Source organism: Ipomoea nil, unplaced genomic scaffold, assembly GCF_001879475.1.
Source record: "Ipomoea nil cultivar Tokyo-kokei standard unplaced genomic scaffold, Asagao_1.1 scaffold2036, whole genome shotgun sequence".
Lineage (NCBI taxonomy): Eukaryota > Viridiplantae > Streptophyta > Magnoliopsida > Solanales > Convolvulaceae > Ipomoea > Ipomoea nil.
The window spans coordinates 5,227,493-5,253,149 of record NW_017618464.1 but is presented as its reverse complement, the minus strand read 5'-3'; the positions used below and the strand labels follow the sequence as shown (position 1 = coordinate 5,253,149).

The 25,657-nt window shown below is 33.9% G+C and overlaps 3 protein-coding genes across 5 annotated transcripts; all 3 read right to left on the bottom strand.

Annotated features, from left to right (window-relative positions):
• Positions 1-2,326: 2,326 nt before the first annotated feature.
• On the bottom strand, positions 2,327-5,400 carry LOC109148087 (WAT1-related protein At2g39510-like). Its single transcript, XM_019295858.1, has 7 exons — positions 5,096-5,400; positions 4,907-4,969; positions 4,718-4,834; positions 4,198-4,435; positions 3,941-4,102; positions 3,496-3,647; positions 2,327-2,690 (listed from the first exon to the last, which is right to left on the bottom strand). The coding sequence occupies exons 1-7, from the start codon at positions 5,365-5,367 to the stop codon at positions 2,579-2,581; spliced, it is 1,116 nt and encodes a 371-aa protein (XP_019151403.1). The 5' UTR covers positions 5,368-5,400; the 3' UTR covers positions 2,327-2,578.
• An 821-nt stretch (positions 5,401-6,221) lies between these two features.
• On the bottom strand, positions 6,222-11,009 carry LOC109148088 (ras-related protein RABE1c-like). 3 transcript variants are annotated; one of them, XM_019295860.1, is made up of 10 exons: positions 10,993-11,009; positions 9,708-9,844; positions 9,391-9,550; positions 8,557-8,629; positions 8,063-8,163; positions 7,678-7,743; positions 7,452-7,549; positions 7,102-7,164; positions 6,927-7,019; positions 6,222-6,645 (listed from the first exon to the last, which is right to left on the bottom strand). In XM_019295860.1, exons 3-10 carry the CDS (start codon positions 9,461-9,463, stop codon positions 6,565-6,567), a joined length of 648 nt encoding a protein of 215 aa, XP_019151405.1. In that variant the 5' UTR covers positions 9,464-9,550; positions 9,708-9,844; positions 10,993-11,009; the 3' UTR covers positions 6,222-6,564. The 3 variants fall into 3 exon arrangements, with proteins under 3 accessions (XP_019151405.1, XP_019151404.1, XP_019151406.1); XM_019295859.1 differs by lacking the exon at positions 10,993-11,009 and having other exon boundaries at positions 9,708-9,977; XM_019295861.1 differs by lacking the exon at positions 10,993-11,009 and having other exon boundaries at positions 9,391-9,538; positions 9,708-9,977.
• Positions 11,010-12,258: 1,249 nt separating this feature from the next.
• On the bottom strand, positions 12,259-17,408 carry LOC109148085. Its single transcript, XM_019295855.1, has 3 exons — positions 17,315-17,408; positions 13,039-14,682; positions 12,259-12,570 (listed from the first exon to the last, which is right to left on the bottom strand). The coding sequence occupies exon 2, from the start codon at positions 14,614-14,616 to the stop codon at positions 13,465-13,467; it is 1,152 nt and encodes a 383-aa protein (XP_019151400.1). The 5' UTR covers positions 14,617-14,682; positions 17,315-17,408; the 3' UTR covers positions 12,259-12,570; positions 13,039-13,464.
• Positions 17,409-25,657: the final 8,249 nt, after the last annotated feature.

The window sequence follows — 25,657 nt, the reverse complement described above, 5'->3', positions numbered from 1 at the left end:
TTTGACCATGTCCAACTTTAAAGCACACCAACCGGTCTTCCCGTCTCTCTTGCGGTTTAGGTAGTGGATTACTTCTGAGGCTATAAGGACGTTATCAGTTATAAGTCGTCCTGGGATGAAATACGTGGTTTGATTCATACAAATTAAAGATAAGATATGAAATTGACTGTCCTACAAACACTAATGTATAAGTATGTTAAATAATTTATAACATATATAGTTTCATCCAACAATTTATCTCATATACGGTGACTTCATAAATCATAATTAGTTAGAATATCATCATTAATGGTGGATGGGGAGATTTTTGTAGGTTTCAAAACTTAGATGGATGAAAGAGAGGGAGGAGAGAAAGTGTTCAAGGTGCTCTTGCAACTACTTAAATTTTTGCAGGTATAGTAAACCCCACCAAAAAACAAAGCAGCTCCCTGGTGCGTTTGAGGCACACCGGGCACGCCTACTCGGGCGCGTTTTCCATGCTACTGTTTTTTTTTCTTTCCTTTCTCTTTCCATGTTCTCTTCTAGACGTCTAGTAAGTACCTAAAAATTTGTATTAAAAATTACACAATTGAGGATGCTATTAAGTTGGCTACATCGTGTCAATTACTGAAGGACCATACCGAAGCAACTGCTGAGATTATCGTGTCCACACGTGTAAGATAGCTATAGGCGGAGCACCATGATTGCTATGCACCGAGTTGTATAGTATCTATCAACGCAGTTAAACATCCGCACCGCGAATTCTTTCAGCTCCTCAGATTCCAGTAGTCCAGTGCTCATGTCTCGCGGAGTTCAAAGAACAAAATCTACCTTTCTTCTACGGCGAGTTTTAACCTAGAACTTTCAGCGTTGCTCCGACGACTCTCCGGTGAATGCAAAAGCTCTTTAAAAACCGTCGTCGTCCTCGATTTGTAAGATTAAGGCGGCTCTTCTGTCCTCTGATCACTCTCTTCATCATTTCCATCATCAATATTTCAATGGCCGTCCTATACTTATACATGCATACAAATTCATTTTTATAATTTTCCCCATGATGAATTAGACGATGTGAATTTTCATATTCATTTTCCGTACTCTGCTCTGTCCATGTTTTATCTGATTATCTCCTACTTTTATTGTTTATATGTGTAGTTATCTGTACAAAACTTTATGCATTTACCTATATCTTAGATTTGATGTTGTGTCGGCTGGTGTAGCAATATTTTAGCGGTTGAACTGAACTACGGAGTATCTTCGATAAAAGCAAGTGAACTCTGCAACTCATCGGAGCGGAAACGGTATGGTTTGTCGGCTTAATTGTGTCATTTGAGGCAAATCTATGTCAGTTCTGTGACATTATTCATTACACGGTGTTAACGGTTCTCTAGCTTATTTTGATTCTTCTTATGATGCATGCGGGTTAAGGTGATTTTTTTGATTGGCTTTCTTTATAGAACCTGTTTTTTAATGGAAGAATTGTTGGCTTATATACATATAGCAATTATGATAAGTTTAGTGATTTGCTTATCTGATAATTTTCATTCATCGGCAGTGTTTAGTGTGTGGTTTTTTAACCCACATGTTGTCTTCCTTCCTTTGAAACATTTTCCCAAACAATGAGCATGCACCATTAGTGTCCTTTTGGCTCTAGATTTGAAGGTATAAGCTTAGACAAAGATTATGTGATATATCCATTTGACATGCATGTACATAAATGCTGAGGCATGAGAACAGAAAAGACCATAGAGAGTCTTAAGATGGTATACTAGAGTTAATTTTCTTTAATCACAGATAAAATGCATTCATGATGCTGCCTTCCATCTAAGAACCATAGGGATCCACAAGCATAAGAGTTACTCCGTGTATCACATTCCATGAGTAGCTTAACTATAAGTTAGTGTACATCTTGAATTTGCTACTTAACATATGGGTATTACTTCTATTTCTTGCTTAGATGTCTCAATAAGTTTAGTTAAATTTAGGATAACAGGATACTGCATACTGAACAATCTTTGGCTAAGAGGTATGGCTTATGAGCGTTCATCTGTACGTTGGGATCCTCCCTTTAGATGGTAAGATGGATAATGATAATGAGCATATTCTATAACTTGGATTCATGAATTGAGAATTTCTCTGTGTGCATATTCATGATAAGTATTATCTTACTTCAGTTTGAATACAATGTTGGGACCTTGTGCAGATTTGAGACAAACCAGAAGGAATTGTGTATAGTGGGGTGTTTCTCCATCCACAGCTCTGTAAGGAATATATTGAACTCTCACATATAGAAGCATATATGTTTATTAAGACAACTCATTTTTCTTATGATCCTCATTTGCAAAATGAATAATAAGAACAATAAAGATGAATTTACTTAGTAATAATGCATGTTTTAAATGCTAAATCACGATATATAGGTACTTGTCTCCCCTTCTCATGTGTCTTTTTTGATAACCAACCTTAGAATTTGCACGGGTTATTTCTTCTATGTAAATTCTTTTACCTTTTCCTTCTTGCACTTGTTTGGGGTTCTTTCTTCTACCATGCTGAATTGTCTTCTTTAGCAGGAATTGCTCTGATAGTTGTAGACAGTTGCTGATCAACTGGAGCTACCTTCTTCAGCATTGCTCAATACAGGAGAGTCTTGATTATCACTTTTACTCCATATTACCAGGTACAGTCCAACAGCTATGATGCATGCTCCCAAAACACTACATTTAGGAAGCTAAATTATGTACTTAATTTGAAAATTACAAACATGAAACATGTCTTGGAAGAAGATCACATACTAAAATGACTGGAAAAGAACTTTCTTTGAGTAGGGATCATCCTCTCCGAACTCTTTGGACAAGGGTGTGGACTGCCATATCTAAGATTTAGAGTAATCCAACCACTTCTATGGAGTCTCGAGAGAGTGAGAGGGTACCTTCCCTGTGATTAGGGGCATAATTCAGCCAGGTCAAGCCAAACTACTACCAGCTTGAGCTCAATAGAGCTTTAAGTCTAGAGCTTGGGCTCGGCTCAATATAAAGCTTCAAGCTACATGAGCTCCTCAATTGAGAATAGAGTAAATGATTTTTATCAGTTTTTTTTTTTAATAAATAGATATATTAAGGTAAAATTATAATTAGATAAAAATATCATTAATTTTGATACATATGAAGGGAATACTATTGAACTTCACACTATTTATATTAAGTCATGTGCCTATGTTACTGAACTAAAATGCCCTTAGTTCAAAATATATTGTTTTTATTATATAAAATGTATTTAAAAAAAAAAAAAAAAAAAAAAAAAAAAAAAAACTCAATTAGGCTCATAAGCCACTTGAGCCAAGTATTTAAAGAATTCAAGTTTGGCTCAACTTGATACTCAAGCTTGGCTCGAAAATAACTACTCCATATATTGTATCTTAGTATTCATCAAGCCAAGCCCAAGTAACTTATGAGTAGTCTAACTAATTTCCACTCCTACCTGTGATCATATGTTGCTTAACAGAAATAAATGAAAATGCACCTTCCAAGGAGTAGTTGCTCAGCCAAGAGAAATGACCCCATAATTGCAACAATAACCAAGCTTAGAGGATTAAAAGCACTGACAAAGAAAGGTCCTTTTTCCTTCATGATTACTCCAGAAAGGTAATAACCAACTCCAGAACAGATGATCCCCTGCATTATGAAATTACTGTGAAAATTCTCACATTAGTGTGACAAATCCCACTATTCTAGTCATATCACTTAGTACCCATAAAAAGATTGAATTCCCTGATATGTGTGACAATGTAATTGAGGTATAGGGATTAATCATTATCTTTGATACTTAGAGTGAGGACTCAGTCAAATCACTCTTGGCCTTAGTGGTTCATGTTGAGGTCTTACAAACTCAAGGACACAAGTTCAACCACCATTCCCTTCTAATGTACCAGCAATTTTATCTGAACTACACATTAAGAATTTCTTACATTGTAGACAATAGCTAAGAGTTTGATATCCCAGTTTAATGCCCATACTGCAGTGTTGCTCCTTTCAACCGCTAGGGTCAATACACCACATTGCAATGCTCCCATCAAGCAAATCAGGGATGTGAGAGAGAGTCCAGCAGGGTATGATCTCAATGTAATTGCCTGTGCATGAAGATCACAATGATTAGGACAATAAATAGATGCACTTATTAGAGCTTGCTATAATTATGCATAGTGAGATATAGGAAATCTCTGACCTGAAGGATGAAAAAGCAGGCCCAGAAGCAGCAACCTGCTGTTATCATGATAGCACCTTTAATAGGATGTTGATGAGTAGCGGCAGTTGTAGATTGAATGTGGCCTCTCTCTTGGGTCCAAGGCAACAGTATTTTAGGTCCTTTAACAAGTGTCATGATCATTGCACCACCAACTGTCACTAATGTTCCCAAAATCTTTGCCTGGCTGTGTAATGCCCTAATATTCACATTCTCAAGCCTACAAAAACTCAACCATTTAGTTTCTCAAATTATATTAAAAATGCTCATTTTGTTGGAAGCTTTCTCCTGCTGTTTGTAAACTCTAAAAACATAGAAAAAATTCCATAATCTTCTAGAGTCAGCATGATGTAGGTGCATTATGCACAGCTTTCAGCTTTCCTAGTTATAATACTTTGAATTTACACATTATGTAGCTCATTATTGAAGTAAAATTGGCTTTGGGAAAACCTCTTTATAGAAGACATCCATACTAATTGGCTTAAATTGCTAGAAATGGTACCTGAGGATCCAAGCTAACACAAAGGTAATAGCAGGAAGAATATTGCACAATGCTGATGCGAAAGTTGCAGTCGTGTATTGCATGCCTGCATAAAACAAGTTTTGATCGAGAACGGCCCTGCTTAACAAGATTTTTGTTAGAGAATGTAGTAATGAAGAGCATCAAAATATATTCTTAACTTCTACGTACTCCAAAAATCCTAGCAGGAATATCTTTAAGAAAATGGAAGGGGTCAACTTTGGCCTTCTTTTCCTGGTTTGGAAAATCAAAAACTTATCAGCTTCCACCTTAATTCAAACTTTAATGTTTATGTGCATCAAATGCATTTATATACTCAAAACCACACATGCAATATGTATGCATGTATTTATACCGTACCTTTCGAAGAGGAGGGCAAAAGGAGCAAACAAGATTCCTGCAATGGCATTTGCATAGAGGACAAAAGTGTAATGATTCACACCTTTATCAAGAGCATACTTGACAATTATGGATGAGCCTGCATAGCCAAATTGCAACAAGATGACAGCCAAATAAGGCTTTGATTGCTTTAAGAGGTTAACTAAGCTCTTGTTCGACATACTACGATTTTTTCTACTACCCAAGGCCTCTTTTTCTTGTGTTGTGTCAATATGATACGGTTGATTAGCCATCTGTCTTGCCTTGTATTTATATATGTTCTTTGCTGTGATTAGGGTTATATCTGCACATCAATTGAAGTATGCTTAACCAAGAATTTGATTCACAGCTAATATGGTAATGCCCTATCTCAAGGTTTAGTCTTCAACAACACTTTACACGGTGGGCAAACAAATAAAATTATGCTTAAATTGTCAATCATTATTGGATTGTGTCCACCATTTCAACAAATATAGTCGTGAATATTTGAAAATGGTCTATTCACATGAACCATTACTTGTAATTTTTTTTTGGGTATACCCAAGGTTTCCACCATCGGACACAACTAATCCTCTCGTTGAATTGTAGGCACTCCATTACTTGTATTTGTCATGCATGTTAAAGTAACCCCAAACCCATAAGAATGAAACGTTGATCTTATTTTTCCAGAAACCATGACAAAGATAAGGTTGAGTTTTTTTATTTGTCCCGCGAAATCCTCCAAATGATATTGCTGTGTTACCAGAAATTTTCTAGTATTGTTCGATTGAACCCTTTAATAATACACCCCCGCCCCCTTTTCCGCAGTAGTTATGTATTTTTGGATGGATGTCATTAACTTGGATCTCTTTACGTTTAAGGTAATTACCTGAATTCGGCTAAGAATCCAACAACCCGCCATTCATAGACCTCTGTACTGTATATAATACGTAAATAAAAAACATAATGTGGTAGTCAGATAGTGCTCACTTGCACGCTAGAAGAACTCCCAACTCCCGGAATCAAAGGCCTAAATGCCATTTTATATTGCTAAGCTGCTGTCTTTCTGGGCAGTGTTCAACATTATACGGCTTGATACTGTAACAGCACCAAACATTATTACACATTATTCTGCATAACCACAAGTATATTATAGGAGGGAATGACAAGTCTCTAAAGCTGTCTACATCTCGTAAAAGCATGTAAGGATCCTAGAAAAACAAGGTTTACATGTGATTAAAGGATAAAAATGAAGCAAATAAGGGTGGTGGTGCTCAGGGACGAGCAAAATGGTCAGAAAACAGTCGATAAATACAAGTAAAAGACACCTTTAGACGTGTCAACTTTCATACCCTACCATGGTGAAAATGATAGGGCACTAAAAACATGGATGTTTAGTTTTCCATCCCAATCAATTTATGCAGCCTTGCCATTAGCAGCAGCAGAATAGTCTCCACGTTAATTCATCCCAATCAACCACAGCAAGCTGACTTTTGTGAAGACAGATCAGTGGCAGCTGCCTGATCTGCTTGGTTAATCCTGATGGACTGGTTCTGCAACCACCAACCAATATTCATGTCATTCAGAGATAGTAAGTAATATTGAAAGATATTTTCTGTAACAGAATGCAAATTGTATTTACTAATACTAACTACAGAAATCCTCCATTTTTTTTGAAGAAAGAAAAATACAAAATGTGTTTACTCGTACATTTTTCTAATTAAAAGACAGCAAAATGAAGAGTGAAAAACTAGAGAAATGAACGATTGAAGTAAATGCAAATTTTCCTAGTTTCATTCAATGAAAGGGAATGTCTAAAACAGTAAGAAAGTACCTCGGCCTTGTTATCAGTTTCTGAGAGTCTTTGCTTGATGTCTCTAGCAATTGAAAAGAAAACCTCCTCCACGTTCATGTTTGTTTTTGCACTCTGGCACAATTTATCATTTTTAAGATACAGAGATAACTTGAATCGATTCTTCATTTTGAAAATTTGATGAAATCTGACTTACTGTTTCAAAGAACTTGATGCCATACTCATCAGCGAGAGCTTGACCCTTGGATGTTGGCACAGTCTGATACAACGAATGAGAACATCCATACAAGTGATCAATGCATACTATGTATTTGCTTGTGCATTAAAATGAAAATGTTAATCAAGTGGACAATTTTATTTCATTTTCACACTTTAAGGTGAATTGTGCATCTTCAATTGGAATTTGAGATTTTTTATACCAATATATCATCAATGATGATTCAAACAATCTACCATTGAATTTAACAAGGTTCTAAAAATAATAGAGTAAAAAGAGAAGCTCTCACACATCTTCATGACGCTGATTCTCAAATTGAAATTACATACCCTTTTGCTTTCATCCATGTCAGCCTTGTTCGCAACCAAAATCTTGTTGACATTATCCGATGCGTGTTGCTCTATGTTGCGAATCCAGTTCCTGATGTCTGAAATCTCAATAGAAGATTTACATAAAAGGTAAAGTCTTCCCTTTGCTTGAGGATAGTGAGAGAGAAAAGGTTGAAATATTAATGGAAATGCTCATATGTGTGAAATGCGTAGTTTAAAAAATTACTGTTGAATGAAGATTCATCAGTGACATCATACACCAGCAGAATACCCATAGCTCCTCGATAGTATGCTGCCAAAAACCAAATCAAATATGAGCTTAGAATCATAAACTGGATTCTAATATCGAAATGGAACCATGTAGCATTACTAGTCAAATTAATGTAACAATGTTTGGCATCACCTTCTACAAGCTTCATACTAATATAGCCACATGGCCCACATTCCTTGAGTAGTTGATAAAAATTCCAATTTCAAAGGAGTAATGTTAAGTGAAATCCAATATTTCCTACTTCCCCACAAAAACTTTCCAAAAGAAGTTTAGATAAGAAAACGTTGAATTAAAACTAAATACAGAGTAATAATGATGACAAGAAGCCCAATCTATGTACCTGTAGTGATAGTCCTGAACCGCTCTTGACCAGCTGTATCCCAAATTTGCAACTTGATCCGCTTTCCATCAAGCTCAATTGTTCTTATCTTAAAGTCAATACTGGAGCAGCATAGAGGAGGAAAGAAAGTAGTGTTAAACAAGCGAAAGAAGCTAGTATCTAACAAAAGATTCAGCAAAGAGTAGAATACAAAGTCGAGCTAGACAGGTAGGAGAAATAGGTGTCCAACCAAAGATACTCCAATTCCAAAATTAGGCATACAAATCTGATCACATGTCACATAAAAGACAATAGTACAAAAAATGTATGTAAGCTAGAGTTTCTCAAGAATATAGCCAACATTAATGTATTATTCAGAAGATGCACTGCCAGTCAGCCATTGGTAGGTAACATTTTTGATAACTAAAGATCCGAGGGTCGATGACTATCAAACATTTTGAGTGTTCAAGTACCAACACATTCCAATCCCTCCCAAGAAAAAGCTTAAGACATACCCAATTGTGGTAATGAAACTTGTTGTGAAGGAACCATCTGAGAACCTCAGAAGCAAGCAACTCTTTCCCACACCTTCAAACACAATTGAATAATATGTAAACATTAGTAGTAGATCAAGAGTAGCAGGAAAGCCCTAACAACAATAAGCTTGGTGAAGAGCACCAAGTGAAAATGATTGACAGGAGCATGTTGAATATTTACAGGCCAAAACAGAAAATAAGATCCAATTTCAAAACTTTTACTGATTGAATCATCATGCTAATTTTGTCAACTAGCAAGATAAATGCAATTAAAAACTGAAGAAAATTACTATTGTAGATAATCCTAGCAATTAAAAATTAAAAGGTCCTAAAACCAGAGCAAGTATTTTACACCGAATAAACAGTAGGAACTTGAAACATAACTCAATTGTGCTATTATACCGGAGAAAAAAAAAAGGTGAATAACATAACATAAATCCAGAAACTGGCATAAAAGTTTAGGGATACCATAACTAATTAACTATGCTATAAATAATGATTATAATGGACAAGGAGTACATAAAACACAAGGGAAAAATAAACTTCAATTCACCATTGTTTTTGCTACATGCATTTGATCCACCATACTAAAATACACTACAGAAAGACATTTCCGATCAGAAGCAAAACAGTAAAAGGAATTACACAACACAAACAGTTGAAACATATAGAATCCATAAAAGAACTCATCACCTCTTAGACATGGAATGATCATCAATTAACCATTGCGGCAAAACAAATGTCATACATTAACAAGCAATTCTCTGAATATCTAAAGGGATAACAAAACGCGAATGGAAGAAGGCAACTAACCGCTGTCGCCAATGAGGAGCAGCTTTATAAGATAATCATAGTCCGCTCGAGCCCTAGCCGGTGGAGCTGCCATCCTTTCTCTTCGTTCCTGTACGTATCTATACGAATGTGAATCCAATCAAGGATGTATAACCCTAAAAATTCGCCCCTGCAATCAAAGCTTCAGAAGCGCATGCACATCAGCTATAATGCAATACAATGTGCAGAACCGGAATCACGATCCCTAAGTAAGATAGATTTACGCGAAATTCAACAAATAATACACAAAAACACAGACGTAAATGCTGCAGAGGTAGAGAAGTTGGAAGGCCGTTCACCTGGCGGGGAGAGGTGGTGGCGCGCAGGTTAGCAAGGCGTCGGCGACATGGGAGAGTGAAAATGGAACAAATATCAGATGGTACACATACAAACAATGATCTGCGCAGGCATCTTTGCTCGCTCTCAATCTCTCTCTCTCTCTCTGCTTTTCTCGCCCGTTCCGCGTTCGATACGTGTCTACGTGTAAGAGCTTCGCGACTGTCATTCTACGCTTATGTCGTGTGACAGTAGACCATTTCTTCCCTACATTTCTTTTTCCTTTTTCTGGTCGAAATTTCTTCCATCTTTAATGGATCATTTCATTTATTCATAAACAAATTGCCATTTTTTAAAATAAATTATTCTATACTATACTTGCTTATTAGTTCAAAGCAATAATGTCAATAAACATATTTTAGTTGAGAACTGCGAACTTGTCATCAATACACAAAATCTTCTACATAAATACACATTTCAATATACCAGACACACCATGCACATAATCTACCATGGAGTAATTTGTGTGCATTCATGTGTTCTCACGTTCTTAGGTAAGGATTAATTCTCATTTGATCATATCTTCTACATAAATACACACTTCGATATACTAGACACACCATGCACATAATCTACCATAAAGTAATTTGTGTGCATTCATGTGTTCTCACGTTCTTAGATAAGGGTTAATTCTCATTTGATCATATATATATATATATATATATATATATATATATATATATATATATATATATATATATATATATATATTATGTTTTTCAATTTACACTAAACTAATCTTAAGTTTCCAAGGTGTTAGAGGAGGTAAATCACGAGTCGTCCTGTCATTCTTAGTTTCCACCCCTGCACAAAGGAGTCTTCAACACTTTGAAACTGTGATTATCAAAAAAGTTTCCAAGCTAACCATAAATTATACTCCGTATTATATACCATTTTTTTAATGTATAACTATTCAATTTTAATAATCATAAATCTTTTTAGTGGTCGATTTATAAGCTTTATTGTAAATATATGTTGAATTCTGATTGAACAATATAATGATCAATTAAATCTCTTTAGTAGTTAATTTATATTTTAAAAGTTTTATTGTAAGTATGTTGAACTCTTAGACCATCCTTATCAATGCATTTTGACTATAGTTTTTTAGGAGTTTCATTGTAGGTGCATACGCCCGGCTGGGCGCGAAATTTGCAAGTTATGCAAGCCAAATGGCTGGCTTTCTTTCTTGGTGGAGCCCATAATCCGAAAAAAAAAAAACCTTTCTCCTTCATATAAGAACTCATTTACTCTCTCTCTCTCTCTCTCTCTCTTCTCCGTACAGATTTTGATTCCTCAAAAAAATCACATTATAATCCACTGATAGTGATGCTCTTATTGAACACAAGATAACGAACAATTATTAATCTCAATTTCTGGAATCTATTATGAGTTTTAAATAGCTGAAGTTGTTATCATCAACCATGTAGTGATGATACTTTGGGATTAAGGGAAAATAAGAGCATCTTAAGTAGATTCCTAGTAGTGATGATTTGGTTTATCCTAATGGGTGCAAAAAGGCATTCCATCCTGGAGTATATGCTAAGAAGATTCCCCTCCCACACCCACTATAAAAGCACAAACATCTCTCACCATTTTCCACCACTCTCTGCTCAAGAACTGAATCATCGATCCCAGGTCTCGCCGGAACCAGAGAGCGCCAGCGATGGAGAATCCGGCGCCGGAAGATGCCTGACGACAAGCTCATGTCATGATATCGTCGTGATGGTAATTTATCATCAGGGCAACCAGGAACCTTTGGCATTGTTCATCACCACTCACCAGCCTGTTCATCAAGATATTTTGCGACAGACATTCCGGATAAGATATTTTCCAGTGTTTTTGAGTTAATATCTATTCCCTGTTGAATGCAATTTTCACTGTACTGGCTTTATCAAAAAAATAAATATCAGAAACCTTCCCCATTATCACAACACTAGTTTACTAAATGCATATATACACACGCACACATACAAGGGCCGGCCCCTGAGGGCGGGCAAGATGGGCACCTGCTCTAGATCCAATATTGGAAGGTGCCTCCTAACTTGATTTTTATTCTTTTGAAGTTAAAAAAATTTGAATCTATAACTTTAAAATTATTTATTAATTTTAAATCTACTTAACAATTACAACCCTTTGATATACTTATTATAATTAATAGATATATACTAGCGAACATTAAATTAATTTATAATTACACATATAAGGGTCCAAAGTTTGAATAGGCACTACTCCAAGACTGTTCTAAAATATTTTTTTAATAAAAAATTTATATACTTACAAAAATTAAAAATTATCATTTAATTATTTCAATTAACTCATACAATCTTTTAACTTTATATATAAAAGGGTTTTTGTTTTTATTTTTACCCGAGCCTATAAAATGATAAGACCGGCCCTGAAAGAGCCGTGGACAATTATACTTTACTTACCCTAGGTATTTTATGTGGTTCCTGTCATATTGCTATACACGTTCATGTAGATAGTGCGTGCCTACATCAACACGCTCACACTATATACATGAATCACTTGGTGTATAGCAATATGACAAGAACACAAAATACATAGGGTAAGCAAAATGAAATTGTCCACTGCTCTTTCAAGACCGGTTCTATTATTTTATAGGCCCGGGGCAAAAGGGGCTCAATGGCACTTAGACAAAACCAAAATTCAAAGCAAACATAAAGAGTACACCAAAACTGGAGGTTTTTCCTAATCAACAAAACAATCCTAGTAAAAGAAACCGAGTACTTTTCCTCCGACGTTCTTCCTTCTGGCCTCCTCATGGTCCATGATGCTAGCTGAAGTGGTCAGCATAATGTACCCAAACTGCAAAATCAACAACTTTGTTTTAAAATGATGATAAATTAATACAAGGTGACACATGTGGAAAATTAACACATGGTTTATTATCGCTTAAAGTCAAAAAATAAGTCAGATCAAGACATGGTAATGAACAACTTTTGTCATAACTATCAGTAAAATAGCATGTGAAATACTACAAATAAAGAATCAAGCTACCACCTAAGTAAAGATGTACTTCCAACAGCTAGTTGACAAGATAAAAGATTACCACTCCCCACATAAAAGATTGGACCAAGGATTTAGACTCTCTAGGCAGAGAACTTAACAACATGCATTACCAATCTTATAATTCCAAATGGAAATATCAGGTCATATAGATATTTCAATGATTTGCAATACTTTGAAAAGCATTTCATTTTAGAACCGTGCATCAGTAATTGTTTTGAGTCAAAAAGGTTAGACATGAAATCAAGATGCTTCAAAATACTACACCTGTCTTGAAGGGAGCAATCTAGCAGTCCACCCTTCAGTATCATTAACACCAAAATCAAAACACGGACTTATCACCCCACATTTATTCAGTCTTCCATTCAGCTTAACAACAATTTTTCAAGCTCTGTGATCATCAACAAACTCAAACTCTCCAATTTTTCTAGCAGAACATAACTTTTTCAATCAATGATTAGCAAGCTTGAGTTGCTTCCTGCCTTAGGATTAGGAGTAATTCGTATCAGCAAAGATCCCAGTTCTTATTTGGATGCTTATGTAATTGAAAAGTGTTTCTTCCAAGCTGTTGCAGAAGGAGTCCAATCATCGCATTGTCATCAGAATTCGGTTTCTTCGAGTATAATGTATGTTTCACATGTTAAGTACCGTTGGGCTATCACTTTATAGCTTAAAAATATAACTGACTACTTATTAAAGTGATTGTGAAGATCTGTTCATGTTTGCAGTATCAGAGTCTAGCTCCCACCATGCTCCGCTATCTTCCTTCTGTAGAGAATTATCATCATTTCCCCCGGAAAGAAAATGTTCAATGTCAGAACCCGAACCCTCACTCTCAATGTCAGAAAGATAGTATTTTTTGTCTCTCCCAGGATCATAAGTCCATTCCAATGTTTTCAACACATCATGGTCTTTCCACCGGCCCACGACTGAAACTGCTTCTTTCTTAGCTTTCTCCATCGTTATTTCCTGCCATGAGAAAGAAGCATCTGCAGTCCTCTTGAGAGCACCATCATTGCTATCACCAATAACCACTGTCCTCAAACACCTCAACTTCGCCTCCTTCAAAACATCCACAAAATCTGAATCATCAGATATAAGAAGCACGCAGTCAACCCTCCTTTTATCCATCATATCCACCAAATGATCCCTTAAAGCAATATCTGCAGCTTCGGGCTTATTTGAAACAGTCCTAACCCAAAATCCTGCCCGTTTCAACTCATCTGCCAAACCATACCCCACTTTTGGTGTCAAAATATCTCTAGCAGCATTCTTATACTTCTGCATCTTCATTGCATACTTTGCAACCAACTTCACCCTCCTACTCCCCTTCGCACTCTCTATCTGATTTAACCGTTTCACCTGTTCACGCTCGTGAATTTGCTTAAAATGATTAATAAACCTTTCATTGGTGTAAAACCTCCTCCCACACACCCTGCAGATATATGGCTCGTCTGGCTTAACCACTCCCTTATTTTCCAATTCATTCAACACTTTCCTTTCTTTCCTCTGCTGCCTAACAACAGGTGGTACATAATTAAACGAATGGTGATTAGCATAAGCTATCATGTACTTCACAAACCCAAATTGCTCTGCCGCCTTCCTTAACTTAGAGGCTGCCTCAAAAGGAGGCAATGTCTTGGGGGGTTTATTATCCAAATCCCAGAAAATTCCAACAATGCTTTGGGCCTTCTTTTGTGCCAAATCCAACGATGAACCTAACCCATCAGAACCCAACTGAAAATGACAATATCTAAAAAATCCAAGCTGTGGGTATACAATTCTTAGTTTCTTAAATGAGCAACTTTCATTCAAAATAGAGCTTGATTTCACAAGATTCCACATCCAGATGTTATTTTTCAGTAATCTCCAAACCCAACCAAAATCATAAACTACCGCAGAAGTTTGAGACTGCAAAAAGAAGACAAAATGGAGAAATATATTAAGATCTAAAATAGAACACAAACTCAAAGCTTAATGCAATTTAAATATTAACACAATACTTTGAAGACTGAGTTTGATTAGTGCAAAGGCTTTTATATAATTTTCGAGAACAAGAGAAAAAGTTATGAATGCTATAGATTGCTCTGAATATAAGTGTCATAAAATATTTTTCATTTCTAATTTTCTGTTTTCTACCATTTTCTAAGTTCTTCATTTTAAACATGACGATCCAGAGATTGGTTTGATAAGGATTTTATATAGTGTTTGAGAACAAGTGAAAAGTATTTGATTGCTATAGATTACTTGGAATATAACCCCCCAAAAATGACCTGCCATCCTACTTCGTACTTCTAGGCACACAACTCCAAGCATATACTTCCAAACATGGAACCATGCTCAGAACATATTAATTTCAAATATGCAGTAATGCAGTATCACCAACCCCAAACACGGTGCCAGGTGGCGGACCCAGGATTTTTCTTTAGTGGGGGGCAAAGAAGCAAAGGGAAAATAAATTCAAAAATGTTCAAATACAAGGTTCAAATACACATAAAATAATTAAAATACAAAATACATTATAAATTACAATACAAGGTTTATGATGAACTACGGGATAATATTCTTCTACGCTATTTCATATTTTGAAATCGTTGTAGAACTGCTTCATTTGAAACTTGATCAAAAATGTCTTTTTCAACATACGGCACTAAGAAATCATTTAATAAATCATCGTGATTGAAGAGAGCAATCATTTTCTTTTAAAGAATTTTTCCATAACTGAACCAAATTTCCAACAAACGAATAACATATTAACATATAATTCATTATTCATTGGTTCATGACAAATTGACAACCAACATAAGCATTAATTTATCAAAGTGCTCAAAGAGAGGAATGTAAGGTTAAGACAATGTGTTAAGTCTTTGAAGTGTAATAGGAAAGTAAAATAACAGAAAGTAGTTATACAAATAACTTTAAAATTTGAATAGGGAGACAATAACAAATATCACTAATTTAACAAATTAGGAATTTAGGATGCCACTGCACTAAGCAACAAATTAGGAATTTAGGATGAAAGCTCCAGTTTTACACTAACAAATATCAAATTGAAAGCTCCAGTTTTACACTCACCATTTGCCAACTGCAATAAACTTAATGAAAGCTCCAGTTTTACACTAACAAATATCAAATTGAAAGCCCACTGCAATAACAAATATCACTAATCTTAATGAAAGCTCCAGTTTTACACTCACCATTTGCCAACAAACTCAGATAAAAATTGAATCTTTACACCATTCAAATTCAAACAACCATTCAGATTAACCTCAACTTCGAGAACCAGCAATCAGTCAAAAGAAATTGAGAACAAATTAGGATGCCAATTAGGATTTAGCAATTCAAAAACTAATTCAATAATTAGAGCAAATTAGGATTTAGGGCAAAATTAGGTGAACATGGACAGTGACTCAGTGAGCAGAGGAGAATTAAACAAACAATATTCAACATTTGAACAAAGGGTATTGAACATTTGAAATTTGGAATTGAACCTGTGAGTTGCGAGGCAGTCAGTCGTGGGCGGTGGCCGGTGGCGCTGGTGGTGGCATCAGACTGGCGGAGAGCAGGCTGAGCAGCGGTGGGCGGTGGCGTGATCGGCCGAGAGCAGCGGTGGCCGGTGGCGTGACTGGCGGAACTCAGACTTCAGCTCTCGCCTCTCTGTCTCGTCGACTTCAGCTCTCGGTGACTCGGTCTCTACAGATTTCATCTAACCAAATGAAATAAATAAATAAATAAATAAATAAATAAATAAATAAAATATATATATATATATATATATATATATATATATATATATATATATATCAGCGACAAAACGACGTCGTTTTGGGCTGAGTAATTTTGGGCAGGTTCGCCACTGACGGTGCCCATTATTTACTATTTAGTAGGGAAAATTGTAATTTATGCCCCTCCATAATAGGTCAATTATCAATGTCATTCTTGAATTATTATTGGTGTAAATGTTGCCCTTCAATTTTCAAAACAGTACATATATTGCCCCTCACGTAGTGTAAATGTTTTCGCTCAAATTTCATCTCGTACGGTACGGAAGGGGCAATATATGTACCATTCTGAAAATTGAGGGACAACATTTACACCACTAATAATTCAAGAATGACATTGATAATTGACATATTATGGAGGGACGTAAATTACAATTTTCCCTATTTTGTATAAAGTGTAAAGGATTATAGGATTATTTCAAATTGTTTGTAGGAACATGCTGAATGTGTAAAGTGTAAAATGTAAAGTGTAAACTTCTCCAAATCCTTTATATCAGTGCAAATCTCTCAGAAGTCCGAACATGCTATGAAATTAATTGTTTTGTTATGAATTGGAACCATGCTCATAGGCAGTGCATATACTTTCAAGTTTCAACTATATACATAAACAAAAGGGGAAACCACTAAAATCTAGGGCACATGAATTTAAATATATACTGATAGGATTATTACTAATCTGCAAAACACTTAAATAATAGGACTATAGGATTATTAATATGTTGTAAAATCAGTAGGATTAATCGATTGAGTGTAAAGTGTACCTCGGTGTCTTGGTGATGAATGAGGATAGCAGTGCAGTTGTGCCGCTGTGAAGACTGAGGAATGCCAGGGATTTGGAGAAGGCTTCTCCAGTCTCCGCGTCAGGTGACTTTCTGTGGCTCTGTGCCTTCATGCGTGACTACCTATCTGCCTGAGTGGGGCTGCGGGCTGGCACTCGGCGACTCAGTGAAGCAGCAGAGAGTGGAGAATAAGGGATTGCTCGCGGCGGGAAGAAAAGAGACAAAACTTGACCACATGAGATGATGAGAGCCTAAAATGGTAAATTTATATGTAAAAGTACAATTTTCTAAGAGCATCAATTTATTAAGGTTATTAAGGGGTTATAGGAAAGAGAATGGGGGGGGGGGGGAGAATAAATAAAATAAATAAAACAAAATTTATTTTAAAATTTTTAAAAAATAAAAAAGTAAACGGTCGCCTGACGTGTCAACGGGTGCGTGCAGTGCACGCACCCGTGTGGCTTCAGCTGTGCGCGAAATGCGCACAGCTCTTCAGGCTTCCTCTGACCAGCAGTGTTCCAAGCACCCGGTCCTTGCAAAAGCATTTCTCTTTTTTTTTTTTTTTTTTTTTTTTTTTCTCCCACCTGATTCTCTCTCCTCCACCAAGGATGCTCCACCTTAATATGCGTGAAAGCTCTCCTCATTATCTGCTGATATGCATGTTCTCGAACTAACAACATATAGAGCTATCAAAGTGGGTCGGTAGGATGGGGACTATCAAAGCCCGCTCTATACAAGGCAGGCTAAAAAACTCGTCAATAAAATGGGTCTAAGGAAAACTAGCCCGCCTTAGGCCCATGGGTTTAGGCGAAGCCCGCCAAAATCATAACATTGTAAATTTATTGATAAATGTAAAAAAAAAAATGTGTAAATACTAAAATTATTTTAGATAATCAAAACTCTAAAATTTAAATAAAGATAGCCTAAAGTTTAAATAAACAATTAAACATGAATAGTTGCATACATTCATGATTTTTTTGAGTACAATTAAATAGGAATAGTTACAAAGTTTAAATGTTAAATCGTTGAATCTAGATGGGCAGATAAGATTTAGCCAAATGTTTTTTTTTATTTTTATAAAGGACCTTGTTCTAATTTGATTATTCTTTTATAAACAAAAATTAAATAAAAATAAATAACAAATTGCATGTATCTCCTTTTAATTTCTTTATACAAACTACAAATAATGATAATAGAGGAGGGGAATGAAGTAAAACAACAACACAACCTGGTGAAGTGGAGACATATCCTCAAGCACCCATAGGAACGTGTAATAAGAAAAAATAATAATTGTACTTTTAGCAAATAAAACCCGTATTAAATGTTTTGGTCCTATCAAAAGAAAAAAAAAATTGTGATTATTTTTTTTATCACGTTAACAAAAAAAAAAAAAAATGAAGCAAAAATTGAAAGTAAGCATGGAATTACTTTATTCAATCAGAATATATCACATTAACCAAAAAAAAAAAAAAAGTGAAAGTAAGTATAGTACATTTTTTTTTTTGATGTAAGTATAGTACATAGTATTACTTGCTTTAAAGCTTAAAATTTAATTCATTCTCAAATCATTTTCGCGAACCAAATTAACATAACTCTTGGTGTACCTTCTCTATCCTATGACAAATTAAAACTCCTCGGACAATCTCCCATGAATCTCTAAATACCCATAAAATTTAAATATAACTTTATTTTCAATTATTTTTTACGAACAAAACCGGACACAACATCTAACGATCAATTTTTCATTTCCATCTTTTCCAAAACAATTATTTTAAAAGGTATAGATGCAATAATTCATTTAACCAGGTTACGTGTTGCATTGGCAATTTGCATCTTCTTTCTCTTCCCAAATCCAGGACGCATAGCTATATATATATATATATATATATATATATATATATATATATATATATATATATATATATATATATATATAGGGACGGAGCCAGAAAATTAATTGAGTGGGGGCGAAGTTTAAATGACGATAGAATTGTAAATTATAAAATATCAAACCGGCATAATAATGTTAAAATACAAAATACTTTATAAATTACAATAGAATATTTTTTATAGATTACACAATAGTTAGAGTCAGAGCTAAAAATATACTTGTGTGGGGTGAAAATGTGAAAATAGTTATGACAAAATATGAAACATAATCCATTAGATAAAAAATTTTGAATAACACTATATTCGATCATAAATACTTTTAAATTTAATTTTTTTTTTTTAGTTAGATCAACTTTAAGTTTTTCTAAATTAATTTGAATACAATGAAGTAGACTAATGAAGTAGATCAACTAGTAAATTAATTCGAATAAATTTATATGAAGTATAAATGTATAATATAAACTTGTGTACTACATTAATTAAATGATTCATAAAAGTAGACTAAAAAAATATTTAATTTAACTTGGAAAGGAATAATGAAAGAGATAAAATATGTTGTTAATGAGTTTTGAACCCATGACCATATACTTTTTATTAAAATTACATTTAGAGTTCAACTAACTAAACTACTCAAACAATTAATACTTTAAACATAAATATTAATTTTATATAACATTTAATGCTATATATGTATATATATACATACATATATATAAAGGGGGTGGGGGGAGTGGGGCAGCTGCCCCCACTGCCCCCAGGCTAGTTCCGTCCATGTATGTATATATATATATATATATATATATATATATATATATATATAGAGAGAGAGAGAGAGAGAGAGAGAGTCCTAGGAAAACTGGAAAAGGTTTTCAATTGCCATGGTACTCTGTTTCTATCACAATCAAAGTGGCTTACACTTCATTGCCAATAAAACCTCAATCATCACATTTTTATGTTTTACTTTACACTTCAACCTGCAATTCATGAGACATTATATTGGTGCATGCCATCAAAATTAGGTGCATATCATTTTATATTTGTTGTGTGCTAGTGAAAACAACTTTACCAGCATGTTACCACCTTAACCATGAAGTTCCTCTATTTTAGTAATAGCCCAAAAGAAAATACAAAGAGGGAAAAGAAATTGAATATGATAGGCCACTCTAATTGGTAGTCGAACTTGTAACTTTATTACCAAAATCAACAGTGTTATCAACTTGGTTAGAGTTGCTCATCTCACTTTACCTATGTTAGTACTTGGTGAACATGTCCAACTTGTGTCGCTAAGTGGCTAGTGAGACATACTGACTATGCGAACATTGTCACTCGTGTTTTAGACATTTATTCTGAGGGCATTTGGTCCTGCCTAATGATAGTTGCGTTACAATTTTTGTAACATTGTTTTTTAGTGTTACAAAAAACTTTTAAAAAGATGAATAAGAAAGATTCTTCTTTTATAAATCACTATATTTATAAAAGTTCAAAATAAGAATTACTCTTTACAAAGGTCATCTCGATTTATACTTTATCATTTAGCTAGCCTTATATAAAGTGAAAGAATAATACTATACTACAAAAGTATAATTAAAAACGGTCGTAATTTTAGATACAAGGAAAAGAAAACATACACTATAAGAAAAAAAAAAAAAAGTTAATACCATTCGAGGTCCTTCGAGTATAGTGATTTTGTCACATTTAGTCTTAAACTTTCAAATTGACCATCTGTAATCCTTCGACTTTCAAATTTAACAATTCGTGGTCCAAGTGAACCATCCATGGTCCTTCAACTATTAAATTTTAACCACCTATGGTCCTTTCAAGAGGAACACGACTGGTTAAATTTTGAAACTTGAAGGACCATGGGTGGTTAACTTGGATCAGAAATGGTTAAATTTGAAAGTCGAAGGGCCACATATGGTCAATTTAAAAATTTAGGACTAAACGTGGCAAAGCCACTATACTCGGAGGATCTCGAATGGTATTAACTCATTTTTATAAGAATATAGATCGGAACACCGTACTCCTACAACATCAATTACAATTTACAAACAAGGGGCAGACACCATTAGGCGATTCATCTCACATGCAACTCGAACTAAAGATGACAACACTTGGAATTGAAGATGCCATCGAATCTATACATCTATTAGCTTCTTGATGAACATCTCTTATCAAATATCAACCTAATTAAAAATTGTGTATAATATAAGTGCGTTAAAAATGCATTAATCTATCTATGATTTATTAAGGTCCTGTTTGGTAAAAAATTGGCCTATAAGTCAATTTTGACTTATTTGACCACTATTAATTGTTTGGTTTAGTTAAAATATCAATATAAATGTTTGGTTAATTAACTTTTTGCAATTCCAAAAGGCTAAAATTCAAAAAGCTGCTCCAAGCCACTTTTTCAATTAGCTTTTTGAGAAAAGAAATTATACCAAACAGCTATCAACTAACAGCTAATTTACCAAACACATTTCTACAATCAGCTAAAGTTATCAACTATTTATACCCTCTAATTAATTAACACAATCAGCTAACAGCTAACAACTATCAACTAATAGCCATTTTACCAAACAGGGCCTAAGTCAAATGCATATGGTTTTCATAGTCTATAATCTTAATTAAATGTGCGTTAAAAATACATTATATATTCAATCTATGATTTATTTTGGATCATATGGAAGGGGTATACCCCAAGGAGGCTAATACAATCTATGATTTATTAATTCAAATGCATATGGATTTAAAAAAAAAAAAAACATTTACCAAACAAATGCATTATCCACCTAGCCTAAGCCTTTTGAAAACTCACAATCACAACCACGAGTAGTATATACTAGATAAACTCTGCTTAACTGTAAATCAATATAGATTGTCAATTGTTCTAGCGTCAAACTCGTAATTTTATGATTAACAAGTCAATAACTCGTAACTTTATAATTATTAAGTCAATAATAATATAACCAATTAATTTAAATGGGTTTTACAGTTGGTTGACATTATTATTATTGGTAGCCGTCATGTTAATATAATGATGGAGTTAATTTTTGTATGGTTGTACTCCGTATTAATTAAGCACTTCTAGGTTTATCTCAGTCCACAAACGTGCTTAAATTTTTTTTTTTTTTTGATCAGACAGAATAACAAAAGGCTTAGGCCACTATAAAATAACAACGTATAGTTTAATTAACTTTGATTTTTATTATAAAGATATAATACCTTTATTTGTCTTCATTTTTTTTGAAAATTTCTACAACTATACCAAATTATGAAGATTTCTTTTAAGGACCAGATATATGAGAAATATTACACCAAAATCGACTATACCAAGTATAACCCAGAAAGTTTGAGTGTTGTACACTTGTACTGGCTACCGATATGATTATTACACCCAGTACAAATCTCAAAACATTTTGCATTCATTCTAGTTCTATCTAGTGTAATAAGCACCATAGGATTTGCCATACATATATAGGGACATGCATGATCCAATGAGAATAGTTATTCCGATAAAAAATGCAAATGTTCACTCTACTGAGCAAATAGTGCATATAATAATATGTGAAATTAGTACTTAAAAATTGTGATTCTGAAAATACATCACATAAAACTATAAAGTGCTCCTTATTATATGACGGTTGCACATTTATATATTATATGGTGCACTTAATTTTAACGTTTTACATCACATAAAATTATAAAGTGCTCCTTATTATATGACGGGAGCACATTTACATATCATATGGTGTATTTAATTTTAAAGTTTAAAAGTTTGTACTATTTATATCAAATTAGCATCCTATGTTGTTTTTCCCCTTGCTTTAAAGTGGTAATTATTGTAAGATTTTTCCTAATAATATATATTATATATTATATATTAGGGTCTTAATTAAGTGGTGCAAGTTGACTAGGCTTACTAAGTAGTTTGGTTGGACTGAATAACTAGAAGTTGTTATTCAACCAGACTATGTGGTGCCTAATATAAACCTGGATTGATGAGATTGATACATGATATTCATTATATAGCAAATTCAGTTACTCATATGCTTAGTAGACACATATACACCATCTGTGGTTCTGAGTCAAGTATGAGACAAATATGGCTAACGGTCTACCGTACCGTTCAATAGGCAACACAACAAGAACATCAATTGTGGTGGGAGATCAATGCTACTTCTGCTTCCGTTTATACGAGGCCAAGTTTCTCGTATACTGTTATTTAGTGTCGTTAGATTATTTAGATATAACATTTAGTATCAGATATCAGAGCCTTTATAATCTCTGCCTGATTGATTGTATTGCCTTAAAAATACAATATTAATTTTCATATACATTAAGTTTTTGGTATATGCTTTGGTTTCAATTAGTTGATTATAATTCTTCGAAATATGCATATAGCTATTTGGTTTTGATATAATAATTTGTGTATGTTTTGAAAGGATTATATTTTGGATTATCAAAAAAAAATTATTGTAAAATAAACTATCATGTTCAACAATGATTGAGGTTTTATAGTAAAATAATATGGGATCACTTTTATAATTATTGTAAACTTTCATATTTACAATAATTATAAAATTGACCCCCTCTATTTGTCATTATTTTTCAACAACTCTCAATTGTTGATTTATCAAATGGACGAATCAAATTAGTCATTACTTTTACTAAGAAGCATGTCTACACACACAGAGACACACAAAGAGTTGAGTTCGATCACATGAAGACAGTAATATATAGAGGACTGTGATGATAAATAATGGGCACACGACAAATTAGTATCATGCACACAATTTAATAAACAATGACACAGTAGGCATACATTTAAACATCAGGTTTCGAACCCAAGCGCTATTAATTAATAAACCTATGCACACGACATATAAACTATGACACACGACTACATTAGACCATGCACATGACATACAGACTCATGCAGGGACGGAGCCAAAGGGGGGGCAGGGGGGTCAGCTGCCCCCCTCACCCCACCCCACCCCATATATAATTTTTGTATGTATATATGTATATATAGTATATGTGTTAGTATTAGTAAAATAAAACTATTAAATGTTAATAAGAGTTGATTTAGATGAGTTGGTTGAGCACATGTTAAGTTATAATAAAGTGATATGGTTCAAATCTTAGCATTGACATATTTTTTTTATAGTTGGCTTCAACAGTTTTTTTTTTACCCATTCCCTATGGTTTCAACACAGTCACGTTTTTAATAGCTGTTTAATATTTAATACACACACATATATATAACATTCTTTTATATTAATAATGAGATGTGTTTATTTCAACAGTTTTTTTACCCATTCCCTATGGTTTCAACACAGTCACGTTTTTAATAGCTGTTTGATATTTAATACACACACATATATATAACATTCTTTTATATTAATAATGAGATGTGTTTATTTTTTTTTTAAATTATCTCTTTTGTTTTAATGTTTCGTCTTTACTGAAAAAAAATTCTGAATCCTTCCCTACTTCTTCGGCCCCGCTCAACCGAATTTCTGGCTCCGTCCCTGGACTCATGACACACGATTACATTTGTTCTCACAGTCCTCTGTAATATAGTTGTCCTCATTTGAACTCAACTATATATATATATATATATATATATATATATATATATATATATATATATATATATATATTATTTTTGAGTAATGCTACACATACCTCCTAAAATCTCTCCTTATTTACCATCCTAACGTGACATTATCTAATTGGTTACTTTAGTGTTTAATTAAAATTAAAGTATATGACGTTGTCAACTACTATGTAGTGTGATGCCACCTCTGTTACCATTCCAAATAGGTGATCACACGAACAAACTCCGGTAGTGATGACATTGATTATTTAGATTGAAAAAGATCGAGAAAGTATAGAATATAACAAATATAGGTGAAGTTATTTAATTTATGATATTTTAATATAATGATCCTAAGTGACATCATAAAAGAAAATATTGGAGGAAAAATTTTAAAGAAAAACAACATTTTCCTTTATTTATTCATCGTACTAGATGTGCAATCGACAGACAAATTAAACTGGGCTTTAGTGAGATGGTGGTTGGTGAGTATTCCATTATGAGAATTAGAATTATGCTACCTTATTATAATATGGAATTAAGGAATTGTCCCAAAAGAATATTCTACACGAGAAATATAATGCTTCCCCATCCCAATTCTCCGTCTTATTATATGATTATTATTATTATATTATTATGAATACTTAATCGGATGCAGTACGTTGAAATACCTCACTAACACGAAAAATTCTCCATAATTTTTATAGAGAAAAAAATGAAATAAAGAATATATATTTACTTATACATTGATTCAAGAGTAAATACCCAAAATGGTCCCTCGACTATAGCTAAATTCACAAATTGGTCATCGACTTTCAATTTCAACCAATTAAGTC

Excerpts from the sequence above, each read along its gene's own strand:
- LOC109148087 (XM_019295858.1), bottom strand. The coding sequence starts at position 5,367 with ATGGCTAATCAACCGTATCATATTGACACAACACAAGAAAAAGAGGCC. Across the intron at positions 3,648-3,940 it reads TCTTAGCTATTGTCTACAAT|GGGATCATCTGTTCTGGAGT; the intron begins GTAAGAAATTCT and ends TTCATAATGCAG. Across the intron at positions 2,691-3,495 it reads GAGCAACTACTCCTTGGAAG|TGTTTTGGGAGCATGCATCA; the intron begins GTGCATTTTCAT and ends TCCTAAATGTAG.
- LOC109148088 (XM_019295860.1), bottom strand. The coding sequence starts at position 9,463 with ATGGCAGCTCCACCGGCTAGGGCTCGAGCGGACTATGATTATCTTATA. Across the intron at positions 8,630-9,390 it reads GCTCCTCATTGGCGACAGCG|GTGTGGGAAAGAGTTGCTTG; the intron begins GTTAGTTGCCTT and ends TTGTGTTTGAAG. Across the intron at positions 7,744-8,062 it reads GTTCAGGACTATCACTACAG|CATACTATCGAGGAGCTATG; the intron begins GTACATAGATTG and ends GGTTTTTGGCAG.
- LOC109148085 (XM_019295855.1), bottom strand. The coding sequence starts at position 14,616 with ATGTGGAATCTTGTGAAATCAAGCTCTATTTTGAATGAAAGTTGCTCA.